Consider the following 14,427-nt stretch of genomic DNA (forward strand, 5'->3'; position numbering starts at 1 on the left):
AGGCTGGATGAGCCATCCTGGTCTCTCCTATGGTGAGACCTCCTCCTGCCCCCCAGTGTACCGTGGATTACCTCCCAGCAGGGAGGCTGTCACTTCCTCTGCATTTACCCCATTCATGTATTCATACGCCCTCATGCCAACCTCCTCACTTTGGTAACACTTTTTTTTTTCTAGATAGGTTACTGTCATTGGTTTTGTTATAGTTGAACCCTGTTCTTCCTACTTTCAACCTGGGAAGTATTTGGTCTTCTAGGAGAACTCCTCAGATCTTCCTTATTGTATGCTAATAGGATTAAATTCTCAAGAGTCCTCCTTCCCTTCTTTGGTTGTCAAGAATTTTACACTTTTTACTCATCTTTAGCAATTATGGAAGGCCTTTTGCTACACATGAGTTATGACTGTGCCTCCTTATATCGCATACCATTTTATAATACTGAGCTTTCTATCAGATCCCTGTTTTGTTTCTCCAGGTGGAATAATAACCTCTAATTATAACTTTTGTTCTCTTGAGATTTTAGGCTAAATGTTGCTCTATTTTTAGGCATTCCTGGAAATTTATTTAAAGAGGCCAAGGTTTGTACCGACTACACATACCATTAAATCTCAAGTAGTTCTTTGTCCCCTGACCTATGTGTTTCTCATAATTTCTACCTGTGAATCTGTTCTCCCTGCCAGAGATTACACAGAGCACTAAACACGTCATTTGTAGAGGAAAAGCAGAAGCATTTCAAGACCAAACGTGTGGAAAAGAGGTAAGAAGGGGCCAATAGCAACTGTCTTTACATTTATAAAATAATACTTAGAGATGTAACTGTATAAATAATTATTCAGATCAAATCAGGACAATTTGTCGATCAACAGAATCAGTATAGATAGATGAGACACAAAATAAAAAATGTATATGGACACTGAAATGCAATGTACACAATATACTATCATGGTTAAAAGTGTAGCCATGGACTCTAGGATCAACTTTCTGGATCCAAATCGTGTCTCCAAGACTTATGATATGTGTAAGTCATTTATTTAATCTCTCTGTGCCGCAGGTTCCTCATTTGTAAAGTTGAGATAAAAACACTACCTATTTCCTAGAGTTGTAAAGATTAAATGAGATAATACATGTAAATCTCCAAACAAAAGGAAATGCCTAATAAATATTAGCTATTATTATGTACAAAATATACGTAAGAATTAATGAGTACTGCACGTAATTAATTCCATGCTTTACTGTCTTTTTGGCATATTTTCACTCCCTACTTCTTTCTAGCACTCCTGGGAACAGAGTACTGGAAATACAATACAGACATGCCCTGCCTAATTCATTTCCTGGCACTTTTCTACAAACTCCCTAGCAAAGAGCATCTTATGAATAGGAAATGCCAAGCATTAAATGCATTGATGACAACTGAAAATCAAAGCTCCTCACACTCACCACACCAGGCTGTGGATGATTGTTCCCTAGTCTATGGTGACTAGAGATGTCAGAAGCACTTGGGTCTGGTTCCTGGCTGGTCTCTGCTGCCTGCTGCCTAAGGCAACCCTCCTGGTTCTTTCATATGCTCAGAGGCCTCAGATGAGGGCATCAGCTCCAAGCAACTCTGTCCCCTGTGACATATCCTCAGCTCAAAGCTTGGCTTTCTAGTTTTGAAATCTGACATTCACACCTCTCTAATAGAAGAAAAGGGATGGAAAACAGGATTCTTTTTCATTGTATCTCCTCTGGGACTGCTGCAGTCCCCTTCTATCCAGTTTGCATCTAGCTTGCCAGAATCATTTCCTTTATCTCTTAAAGTTTCTTTCCAGTCAGTGAGCACACCCGCTAGCCCCTCAGTCTGTGGTATTCCTGCATCATATTGCAAGTCTGTTAGGGACAAGCTGTATACTAATCCTATCACAGCTGTTTCATGTCATGTCATGTCATGATACATCTATTTTTTCTATTTTTAGCATAAATTTTTAATAACAGTGACACAAGAAGACATAGCAACAAATGTATCATCTCACAATGACAAAATATTTGTTTTCCAGCTATTATAGAAACAGGAAGCCCAGTGATCCCATCTCCAACTGTGATATGATTCATATGCACGTCTTTCTTATGTAAATTGAAAACCACTTGTCTTTTGACTCAACTTACCCACTGTTCTTGGCAGATTCCCTTCCTGAACCCCTTATTTTCAGGAGCTAAGGAGAACATTCGCTCATGGTTTATCTTGGGCTCACATTTCCTGTGCTTACCTCTACACACCCCAACATTAGCAACCTGTCAAACACAATGAGGGGTCCCATAGCTGTCATGTCTCATTGGAATGGTCCAGTGGAGTACTGAACCTCAGTGTTACATAATTGCTCCAGGGAAGCCTATTTTACCCATTTTAAGTGTTAAATACAGCTCATTCACTGGTTACCTAACACTCTAAGACTGAAGAAGACTTCAATCAAAGCAAAGCCTAAATGTTACTGAGGCTAAGAGTATAACACCCCCCTTGGGTTATTTTTTCCAAGTAGACACTGAGTCTTACTCTCAGCATTTGTCACCTTGCACTCATAGGTACCCCAGAGCCACACATCAAATACCAGAGGCCTGGTGACGCTAGCAACTAGAATTGGGCACAAAGTCTAGCTTTTGTTTAATTCCTCTGTATTATATTACCAGGTAAATATACAAAGCTCTGCAGAAGACCAGTCCAGCTGGTCTTCTTACTTACCTACCTTACTTTATCACCGTGGCTGCCTAGACAGTCAAAGAAAATGTGTAGATGCTCACTCTGAGGTTTTCCCTGCTATGAACCATTGTATGGTATTCGAATGCGCTCTCCCTATTCTCCTGGAAGAATATCTATACAAATGTTCATGCCTGCTACAACTTGACATCCCTCCCCTGTGCTCCATATTTACTGAACTAATAAAAGAGCAGATAGATAAACGAATGAATTACTAACATGAGATACAGGAAATGCTTGGAGAAATTTGGGGCCATGGAAGTAGGTATTGTTCCTTTTTTATTTAATGAAGATAAAATAAGGTACATATTGCAGGAGACTATTTATACATAGTCCTGGGTTTATTCAGCATGTGATTTCATGTAAGTTTTAGGTTTATCATCTCACTGGGTTCCCAATTAGTACATAACATCCCCCTTTTCCCTGTCTTCTCACCCCAAAACACATAAAAATTACAAACTATAAAACAGCACAACCCAAAATTACTTTGAGATTATTAAATTCAATAGGAAAAGGTTTGAAGAAAAAATTAAAGGGAATTATAAGGCTAGAAGGAAAATTATATCTCTTCTCTGATTCGGGTTTAAAGCCAATGGAGCTATAAGTGGGTTCATTACAGAACTTTTACCCACCCCATGCCCTATGAAGCATGTTAAAGAACCACAGGGTGGTCTGGAGTGTGTGTTTCGATAGCTCGGGGCATGTATAAGTTGGTCTTTGCTATGTGATAAATCATCCCAATACCTAATGTTTTAAACAACAGCAAGTTCCTTATTAATTTATGGATCAGCTGTGCGGTTTGCTGATCTGAGCCAGACTTGCCTGATTTTGGCTGGGTTTGCTCATACGTCTGTTGCCAACTTGAGGGGAGGGGAAAGCAGCTAAGGGCTGTCTGGTTTATGATGGCCTCAGCTGGATCAACTGGGAAGCCTGAGGATTCTCTCCATATTGCCAACCATCATGCAGCAGGCCATTCTGGACTTGTTCACATTGCAGCAGCGGGGCTCCAAGAGAGTGGAAATGTGCAAGGCTTCTTAAAAGTTTAGGCTTGGAACTGCCATTCTGACATGTCTGCCACTTTCTGTTGGCCAAAACAAGTTGTGAGAACAGTCCTAACTCAAGGCAGAAAGGAAGCAGATTCAGCATAGGTACGAGCTGCAAAGTCACATTACAGAGGGCAGAGACGAAAGGAGAAAAGAAGGTTTATGGCCACTTTTACATCAATACTTTATTATTTATTCTCTTTCCCCTTCTCCCTCCAGATAGTCCCCTTCTCTTGGCAAATAAGAGGCCAGGAAAAAAGTCAATTCAGTTACATGGATGGGAACAAAGACACAAAGGCTTGGTAGGGTGTTTCTATGCAGTTTTGTCCTGTGGTAGATTGCAAAAGTGGTCATAACCCTCCTCCTCCTGCTGCTGCTTCTCCTATGGTAGAAAAAATCAGCAGCTCAGCTGCTTAGGACTCTAATCTGTTCTAGTAGTGAGAAACTCTTCTTATAAGTGTCAAAGTGTGTTTCAGAAACAGGATCAGCCTCCTCCTGTGACTATTTGACAATAACTCTCATGCCGTCTAGGTGGTAGGTGATATGATGCAAGCCTAAAACAGGATTGTAAATTGCTTTCTATATGACTTTCATTATCTCATCAAGAAACTGAGGGCTTTCTGGGGATTTTTTTTTTTTTTTTTGAGACAGAGTCACTCTGTTGCCCAGGCTGGAGTGCAGTGGCATGGTCTTGGCTCACTGCAACCTCTGCCTCCTGCATTCAGGCATCCTGTCTCAGCCTCCTGAGTAGCTGGGATTATAGGTGCCTGCCACCACATCCAGCTAATCTTTTGTATTTTCAGTAGAGACAAGGTTTCACCATGTTGGCCAGGCTGGTCTCGAACTCCTGATCTCGTGATCCACCCACTTTAGCCTCCCTTCTTGGGATGTTTTTAAGCATCAGGCCTAACCTGTCATTCTCAACTCACATAAAAATCATCCCTATAGTAAGAAACACTTTGCTAAAACCTGTGGCTTGTATGCTTTCATTCTCCCCAAAATCAAGTAGTAAACATCAGGATGGTCCTGTGGGACTAAGGATGAGCCATGTTATGAGGTCTAAGCAGGCTGATGCTTAAAACCCAAAAAATGAATAAACAAATTTCGCTTTTATTAAAGCGTCATCTTTCAAACCATAAAATGTTTCAAGGTGGGGCTGGTTTCTGAGCTCCCCTTGCAGAAAGAAAATTAAAAGCCACCTGAGGTTGTTCACCAAAAAATGTGCCATATTCCATCCTATCAGCCTTTCAGAAGATACCCCATTCCAGTTTCAGAGCAGAATCGGACTTGAACTTTTAAATGTTCATGACTCCTGTTGCCCCATGACACCTTAGCAGGTAGTCTGTCCAAGACTCTATTACTTCATCTGTAAATGCACACCCAGCTCCATATTATTGACACAGGAAATGGCTAACAGATAAAGAACAGCAACTTGAGAGCTGCAGAATGGAAAGTAAATCTAAAATTTCTCTGTTTCCTAGGTCCAGTGTGGGACCCCATCAGCTCACCGTATGGAATACTTCCAATCTGAGTCACGACAACCAACGAAAATACATCTTTAGTGATGAGGAAGGACAAAACCAGCTGGGCATCCGGACCCATCAGGACATCCCCCTCCCTCCAAGGAGAAGAGAGCTCCCTGCCTCACTGACCACCAATGGGAAAGCAGACTCCCTAAATGTATCTCGGAACTCAGTGATGCAGGAACTCTCAGAGCTAGAGAAGCAGATTCAGGTGATTCGCCAGGAGCTGCAGCTGGCTGTGAGCAGGAAAACGGAGCTAGAAGAGTATCAAAGGACAAGTCGGACTTGTCAGTCCTAGGTGACGACACTGCTCCTCTTTCTCAGTTCCTGACCTTCCTCTAAGCCCTTGAGACACTTTGTAATGCTCTTTTCTAACTACTGACAAAGGCGTGGGGAAGCTGTGGTCTAGGTTTTCTTAGAGGTCAAGTCTGCTCTTCCTAGCCTAAAGAGCAGCAGCAGCTCCTCTCAAGCTCACTCTCTAGGTCTCCAGGGTAGAAGTGTTTTTCTATCAAGAATCTTGGTCAGAGTAAGCTGTGTGTGAGGGATCTGTGAATAACCAGATAACTCCAGCTTCCGTTATCCTTTTTACCAGGTGCCACAGTAGTATTTCTGGTTTTTAGCCCTTTCTCTGCACTACCAACAAGAGATAAAATCGTTACTCATACTTATGTCTTACTGGGTTGTTGGCTTTCATTGTAACACAGAACAAGATTATCCAGGGTTGTGGCTTTTTATACAACTCCCCAATCTAGATTTATGTCTACAGTCTGAATGGGGAGCAGGTAAGAGCAGAGCACCTCCCACTGGGGGTAGGGTACTTAAAAGTTAACTCATTAGTATCACAAAGGTCAAGGATTGATTGGACCAGGCAAGAGCCATGTTTTTGAGAAGGTTCTGGATCGCTGACTCCAACTTGACTAACGTTTAGTAAGAACATGCTTACACGCCACAGTGAAAGGGGACGGGGATGTGTTAAGCGGGAACAGAAGATAGGCAGAAGAGGCATTAAAAATGCATACCACGCATTTAGAACAAAAGCTGTGGGCCAGAAAAGCAATTGGCTAAAAAATGAATAATACCACTTCTAATGTAACTAAGCATCTCCACTATGGTGTGTGCCTTTTATAAAGGAAAGGAGAGAAAAGCAAAGCAAGGTTGTGGCCTTAGGTCGGATCTGGAATATCCCTGCTTATTGCCCGTAATAGAATATGTGACACTGTGGGTGAAATGTTGTACACACCACACACTAGGCCATTTTCAGATCAGCAGTCACCCATCTCTTAGCATAGACATCCCAAAACCTCCAGCCTGGGTATACCACAAGCTTCAGCCATTCAGGAATCTGCCCTGTGCTTTGCATATCTGTATAGCAAATCATCAGGTCAATCCCCCATCCTCATACCCGCTCATCTCTGAGGAGCTGTGAACAGATTTTGCTCTAATGATCCTCCAGCCTCATCTAATGTTCCCTAAAGACTGATATAAGTAACCTCCCCTCTGCTTAGGCATCTCTTTCTCAGCATATGATGTTTAGGTAGCAAGGGACAGGAATATGGGAACTGTAGAACTTCAGTTCTCAAATGTCAATATAGATAAGAGTCGTCTAGTACAGAACTTATCAGAGCGCTGATTGCCAAGACCCTTTTCCAGAGATTATGGGGTCAGGGGTGGAAGTCTAGAGGTAGGCTCAGAAACCTACTGTTAACCAACACCCCCAGGTGACTGACACGGGTGGTCCAACAATTACTCTTCTAGAAACACCATTCTGGAAGTTTGGCTGCCCACAAGCATGAGGAGAAGCATGAAGAGAAACCCTGTTTGAAAGTTGTTGTTTTTTTTATATAACTTCAGCACACATCTGCTGATTCTCCTTCCACATCCTCACCCCCACCCCTGGGTACCATTTAGGACAAGACTTCCTTAATTACTTGCTTTATCTTCTCAGGACTCATTGTTCCACCCCCCAATCAATTTGAATGCCTACAGTGAGTTCAGGAGCTGTGCCAAGCACTTTCCTCTTTTACAGCTGCAGATCATTGGAAAGGTGGCTCAATCACAAAACTTCTCCCCCTACTATTGGATGAAATGTCTGCATTTCCACCAAAAGCTACCCAGTCCCCCAGGGAAAGGTAACAACTTAAGCTGTAGTTAGGTAACACCTAGTGATTCATTGGCTGAGAAAACCCGGGAGTGGAGGTACACTCAAACATCCTGATATGGATGTGGGAGGGCTCTAAAGTCCGAGGTCTCCAGCCCCACAGATGAAACAGTTCAATGAGGAAACAGGTGAGCCCTGAAAACAGAAAAGGACAATTCTGTGTTGAAATACCCCATCCCCTCACATTCTCACCCCAGGCCCAGAGGTAGGTTTGCAGCCGTCTTTGGAAGATTTTGCCCCTCAGCCATCCCTACCCACTTGCAACACTAAGGATGCTGGAGACTCTGCCACTATGCTGTGTGTGCCCCTGAACCTCTGTGCAGCCTAGAAGGCTGATGTACAGGTGTACCTCAGTTCACATTATAGCCATGCTCCTAATGTACATGGACATTTTTGTAACTCAGCTCATATTCTGACTGTATTTGAGAAGCTGGCTATTTAAGGGAACCCAGAGGTGAATCCTTTTGTAAAGTAAAGCACCCTTTTGTAATGCAGTTAATTATCCCTTAATGTATCTGTTTTGTAAATCTGAATTTTTGTATATCGGGTTTACCTTAAGCTTCTCTACTGAGGCATTCTGAGCAGTGGTGGATCACATGCCAGATCGCCCTGCCTGTCCACAAAGTATTTGACCAATGCAGGCTCCTCAAACATCTTTGGAGGAACTAGCTGGCCAAAACACCGGCCAGGATGCAGCAAGCAGCAGCAGGGGCTGAAGGCAGGCTTACTGCTGTCAACATTGCTTGAAATGCCTCTATGATCTGAATGAAAAAAAACATAATTGCTTGTGGTGAAACGAAGCAGTCTTCATGTTAAGTAGCAATGGTTATTTTTAACAGTAGTAATTGAACAGTGTTTTGCAATTTGTGAAACAGTGTATTGTGTTTTGTAAAATGATGTCATGAAATGGTGGGTCCTTGGAAACCTCCTTTCTGTTCAGCTCCACCTATTGTTCTTTCAACTCCTTTCAGGCTCAAAAAAAAAAAAAAAACACACACACACACACAAAGATCAGAAGCCTTCAGATGGAGGGTGGTATTCCGATAAAGAAGAGATAAGAGATGCTACCTTGCTGCTTCTCCTCGGCTCCCGTTTCATGAGATCAAGAAGACTTCCATTCTCTACCAAGCTCTGGTGCTGGGAAACCTTGAATATGACACATTGTGCCACATACCCCAACCCTGTTTTCCAAGGGGAATTTCTGGCACAGGAAGCACATAGTAAAGCATGCTCAGGTGAGCTGGAACAGACACAGCTACCTGGTTCATGTAAATAAGAATAATAAAGGCCCCAGAGTATATATGCTTCCAGGTAGAGGAGAAAGGGGAATCCCCCAAAACTTAAAAACAAGTTGGAAGAATAACCAGGACAACCAAGTGAGGCAGCCACAGGGACCCAAGCAGTCGAGGTCTTTAATGTGCCTGGAGATGACTCTCCATCATTCATGAATCTTGCTATTGCACAAACCCTATCAGGAGCTGCAGCTTCCCTTCCAGCCAGAGAAGTGGTAAGTGGAGCAAGTGCTGAGCAGAACAGACCTTACCATCTGGGTAACAGACTTCTCAGTGTTGGTGCTGTGTCTGCTAGGGCCTTGGAGCAAATCAAGCACTTCCTTGGTGTGGGTAAAGAATAAAGGGGAAAGCAACTACTTTAGAGCCTCTTTTTCTCCCAACTCATATTTTTGATAGGAAAACCAGAAAATCCAACCATTTCTTCAGAAATTGCTTTCTAGTCATTAACACTACTTTACTATCTATACTGTTAAGTTATTCTTTTCGTTACCCACCTACACTACCCACCTATTCCAGGATTCCCTCACTCTTTTTTTAGTTTAGTTACTAATCATTTTATGAAAATAGTGTACTTATAAGTATTTTCTTAAGGTTTGTGAAGAGTATTTGCATTGTGTCTTCATTTTAATGTGTTTGCAATCGCTCCGCTCCAGGAAGAACGGAAATGCTGTCTTGTGAGCATGAAGTGAACAGGCTGTTTTGCTCCAGCCACTTTTCTTGTACAACCACATGGATGGATTAGATATCCTCAGGTCTTTTCCATCTTCAGTTTCTATGACTATGGAATAAATGTTCAGAAACTTCACTTTTGGATGTACTGCTGGCTTTGTCTTTGGAGATTTGAATGTTGACATGATACCAGTTCCTTCATAACAGGAGACCCAATAATGCTATGATTTATGCTTGTTTCCTTGCTATAGTCCAAATAAATAACAAAAGATATGCTGAGAAACCTCAGAGCTCAGGCACCAGGAAGTAGAACTGAAATGGCTTCGTATGAGAGAGACATTCTAGGAAAAAGCACAAGTTCAGAGATCTCTAAAAGCCTGTCCTGATCACCCTCATTAGTAATTCAACAAGCATTTGCTAAACAGCTTCCATGCACATGCCAACTGCTAAAGACACAATAGTGACGAAGATAGGTATGGTCCCTAACTTCAGAGATCCTCTCAATCTGACCTTTTTACAACCTATAGACAGGTAATACTATGATAACTAACAGGTACTGGGTACTTATTATAAACCATGATCTCATTTAATCTTAACCCCACAAGATAGGCACTATAGATATAGTCTTAAGTAGGTAAATGAGACCTTCAGTTTACAGATTAAAAAAAAAACAAGAATCAGAGAAATTACGTAACTTGCCTAACGTTACAGAACTAATAATAGTAACAAAGAATAGTACAACCATACAGGCTTCTGGTCACTGCCTCACAATTTTCTGTTCTTCCTTGAATTCCCTTTTAGTCTGTCTGCCTTACTGATTCTTGCCCATGCCTCAGCATGGCCCCTAGCTCTGCGGAACAGAGGGAAGCTGATATTATAACTACACCTTCATTGATCCATTTAACTCAACACTGTAATACCTAAGTCTCATAAAAATAGCATTTCAGTATCTTTTCTTTCTGTTTTCTGGCCCAACCAAGAACTGATGCAAACACAGTTACAAATCACTCAGCAGCCCTGCAGTCCCAGATATATTGGCAGTTTCTGATAATCCAAGCAGTTTTAGCTGCCGGCAAATTTGCCTTCACGAATCTGCTAGGCTGTTGCCTTCCTCACATACATTCTTTCAGAATAGAAACAATCAAATCTCACGAAAATGTAAACCCACTATAACTTAATTCAACTACCAACTTACCTAAGGATGTTTTTGCATTACTCAATCATTTATTTTTTAGATGCCTATTTGTACCCAGGCATTGGGGCTAATTGCTGGAAACAGACAGATAAAAAGAGCAGATTCTGATCCCATAGAGCTCAGTGTAATGAAAGGACACACTGACAACACAGTATGGTGTGTACTCTGATAAATGCACACTGGGTGCTACCGGAGCAATGAAGATACCATGTGTGTGTGCATGTGGGTGTAGGTTTGTGAGGTGGAGAGACTGGGTGGAGGGTAACAGGCAACTAAAGTAGGTAAAAGAAAGCATGTACAAAATTCCAGATGTGGGAAACCATGGCAATCCAGAAACTGGGACCTTCAAATCGTTTAATACAACAGAAACAAAAAGCTCAAGGTGGAAGACAAACTATATGAACTGAAGAGAAAAGCAGAGGCAAGATCACCTGTGCTAAATTGGATTTGTGTCCTGAAAACTACAGGAACCACTAAAGGATTTTAAGCAGGAGAGAGAACTACCAAAAGAACAGGATCCTCACCACTAGGTGGAGCTGGATATCACTCACATGCATTTTATTTGTAGGACAGTGAGCAGATAAAAGCTAACTTTTTGAAGTTTTGGAATGAGTTGACCATGACATCATTTACCAGTACAGCCAGACTAGAGACAGACAGACATGGATAAACATGTGACTTAGATTTCATGGAGGATGTCAGTGTTTTTCTTTTTTCTTTTTTTCCTAGAAATATGAAGAAAATGTAGGTGGAAAGTAAAGCTGATCTATCAACTTCTTTATTTTCTCAACAATAATAAAAGTTAGTATTTGCTGAGCATTTTCTAGGTGCCAGGCACTGTGCCGAATGTCTCCTGTATATTGATTCGTTTCATTCTCAATACAACCCTATAATGTAGTTATAATTTTATTAAGAAACTGAAGCAGAGACATGAAGTAACTTGCCAATAAGTAGCTGTGCCATACCCAGGCAAGTCTGGCTTCATGAGAAATATATTTAACACAATGCCTGGAATCACATTAAGCACTCAACAAATGCATATGATTGGGAGAGCAGGAAGAAATCTAAGATGCCTTGATTCAATTCCCCACTACAACAAAGGTGCTAAAGGAACTCAGTTGAATTCAAAAACAAAATTGGTTCTAATCCAGGGCCCGGCAGAGTCTATTTAGATTAGAGTTATCAAGGATAAGTATAGTAGGTATCTGTAAGTCTTCAGAAAGACTTCACAATGACTCAGAAAGTATTTTCACTTATTATCTAGCTGACAACAACTACTCTATTAATACAGGTCTCCAATTAGGATAAAGGAACAATGGTCTGGTAGTAGCATTTCAGTCCTGTGGCTAAACTGAGTGGCCCTGGAACCTATTTCCTCACCTCTAGAATAAGGACATGGTCTGAGGTCCCTTTCAGCTCTCATATCCTCAGAGCACATTATTATATTAATGTGAATATACCTTCCCCCGGCGGGGGTGGGGGGGGGGTTACCTACAGTAAGTGAGGCCTCTATGCTGGTTTCTATAGTGTAGTGGTTAACACGTGTGCCTTACAGTAAGTGAGGCCTCAGCTATCCTGAGCCGCCAATACAGCAGTGCTAGTTTTAGAATTCATAATTCCTTCTATTACCACAGAAGAAATGAAAACGTAGTCATATATTTTTGAGTAATAAAAATTTGAAGGGTTACTTTAACATAAGGGAAAGAATGTTTCTACCTAGAGGGTGAAAAAAAAAGAGTAATATGGTTTGAATCACATATTGACCCCGTAACGCAGACTTCTGAAGATTTGGTGGCAGAAGCATGAAGCAGAATTAACGTAATCATGAAAACTTTTACTGAATACTATGTGCCTCTGCTAGATATTAGGGATTAGACTGTTATGATGTTGTCCTTTCCATGTGCTTTAGTAATTGTGAAGTAGGCTATAAATAAGACCTTAATAGCTAACATTTGGAACAGACCAAACATGGGCAGAAATCCCAGATTTAGATTAGAGCTATCAAGGATAAGTATAGTAGGTATCTATAAGTCTTCAGAAAGACTTCACAATGACTTCACAAGCTCATTCTTTCTGATGGGACAATTTTTAAATATTTCCAAACCTTAATATCTAAAAAAATTTTAAGTATTTCTATGCCAGGGCTTTCCTATTGTACAAACTCAATCCAACCTACACATAATCTACCATTTTTCTACTAATCTCAGTGTTTCTGTCTTATCGTAAGTCAGTCAAGCAGACTTCTGCAATAATGACTAATCAAAACTTTTCTGCAGATCCACTGGGACTTGGGTTTATCTGGCAGTCCTCAAATAAATCCTTAAAGAACAAAATGTAAAGGCATTCTACACACTAGCAAATGACAATGGAAATAAAGATAAGAGCAGCAAATGCTTCCTGCAAGAATAAGCATCACCATCCCAGTAGCTTTAGAAGACTGATGAGCATTTATTATCTAGAATCTTCACAAAATCAAATCACACTCATCACTCCAATGGCATGCACATTAAACTATGTGCATTGAATTCCGGCCCTCGAAGAACAAAGATGCCTACGGATCTGAACAGAAAAAGGAAAAGGAATCGCAATGGAAAGTCATGTAAGAATACAATTGCAGGCTACACGCCGCCCGACCGCTAGGAGCCACCCTCAACGAGCGTGCCCGAACGCCGCGACTGGCGCCGCCTCATCGCCTCCCGCCATCACTGACCAGCCGTTTCACCCGCAGCCATGGTTGAAGCGGATCGCCCAGGAAAGCTGTTTATTGGGGGCCTCAACCTCGAAACCGACGAGAAAGCCCTCGAGGCTGAGTTTGGCAAGTATGGCCGCATCATCGAGGTGCTCCTGATGAAAGACCGAGAAACCAACAAGTCGAGGAGCTTCGCGTTCGTCACCTTCGAAAGCCCCGCAGACGCCAAGGCCGCCGCCAGAGACATGAACGGCAAGTCCCTGGATGGTAAGGCCATCAAGGTGGCCCAGGCCACCAAGCCGGCATTCGAGAGCAGCCGGCGGGGCCCGCCGCCCCCTCGCAGCCGCGGTCGCCCGACGTTCCTGCGCGGGACCCATGGGGGTGGCGGCGGCCCACGGGGACCCCCCTCCCGGGGCGGGCCCGATGACGACGGCGACTACCCGGGGGATTTCGACCTGCGGCCCTCCAGGGCCCCGATGCCCATGAAGCGCGGGCCACCGCCGCCGCCGCGCAGGGCCGGCCCACCGCCCAAGAGGGCCGCGCCTTCGGGCCTGGCTCGCAGCGGCGGCGGTGGAATGCGCGGGAGAGCCCCGGCCGCGCGGGGGCGAGACGGCTACTCAGGCCCGCCGCCCCGGGAACCGCCGCCCCCGCGCCGCGCCCCATACCTGGGCCCGCGAGAGGAGGGCTACTCGTCCAGAGACGGCTACTCGAGCCGAGACTACCGTGACCCCCGGGGTTTTGCCCGCTCGCCCCGAGAGTACAGCCACCGCAATTACGGCTACTCCAGTGTGCGGGACGACTGTCACTTGAGAGGCTACGGAGACCGAGACGGCTACGGGGGTCGCGACCGTGACTACGGGGATCATCTGAGCGGAGGCTCCTACCGAGAGCCCTTCAAGAGCTACGGAGACCGGCGCGGTGCCGCCCCAGGGCGGGGAACCCCGCCATCTTACGGTGGAGGAGGCCGCTACGACGAGTACCGGGGCTGCTCGCCCGACGCCTACAGCGGCGGCCGCGACGGTTACAGCAGCAGTTACAGCCGGAGCGACCGCTACTCGTGGGGCCGAGACCGGGTGGGCAGACCAGATCGTGGGCTCCCTCTGTCCATGGAAAGGGGCTGCCCTCCCCAGCGTGA

The 14,427-nt window shown here is 43.7% G+C and overlaps 2 protein-coding genes across 2 annotated transcripts in view; both read left to right on the forward strand.

The window, feature by feature from the left end:
- Positions 1–9,544, forward strand: part of GRIN3A (glutamate ionotropic receptor NMDA type subunit 3A) — a 164,086-nt gene extending 154,542 nt beyond the window's left edge. Inside the window, exons 8-9 of the mRNA XM_017527772.2 lie at positions 676–752; positions 5,248–9,544. Of these exons, the coding sequence (XP_017383261.1) occupies positions 676–752; positions 5,248–5,587 (417 nt within the window). The 3' untranslated portion in view covers positions 5,588–9,544. The remainder of the gene's footprint in view (positions 1–675; positions 753–5,247) is intronic.
- A 3,527-nt stretch (positions 9,545–13,071) lies between these two features.
- Positions 13,072–14,427, forward strand: part of LOC108303788 (RNA-binding motif protein, X-linked-like-2) — a 4,029-nt gene continuing 2,673 nt past the window's right edge. Inside the window, exon 1 of the mRNA XM_017527722.2 lies at positions 13,072–14,423. Within this exon, the coding sequence (XP_017383211.1) occupies positions 13,334–14,423 (1,090 nt within the window). The 5' untranslated portion in view covers positions 13,072–13,333. The remainder of the gene's footprint in view (positions 14,424–14,427) is intronic.

The sequence above is a fragment of the Cebus imitator genome, unplaced genomic scaffold (genome assembly GCF_001604975.1).
Source record: "Cebus imitator isolate Cc_AM_T3 unplaced genomic scaffold, Cebus_imitator-1.0 Scaffold51, whole genome shotgun sequence".
Classification (NCBI taxonomy): domain Eukaryota; kingdom Metazoa; phylum Chordata; class Mammalia; order Primates; family Cebidae; genus Cebus; species Cebus imitator.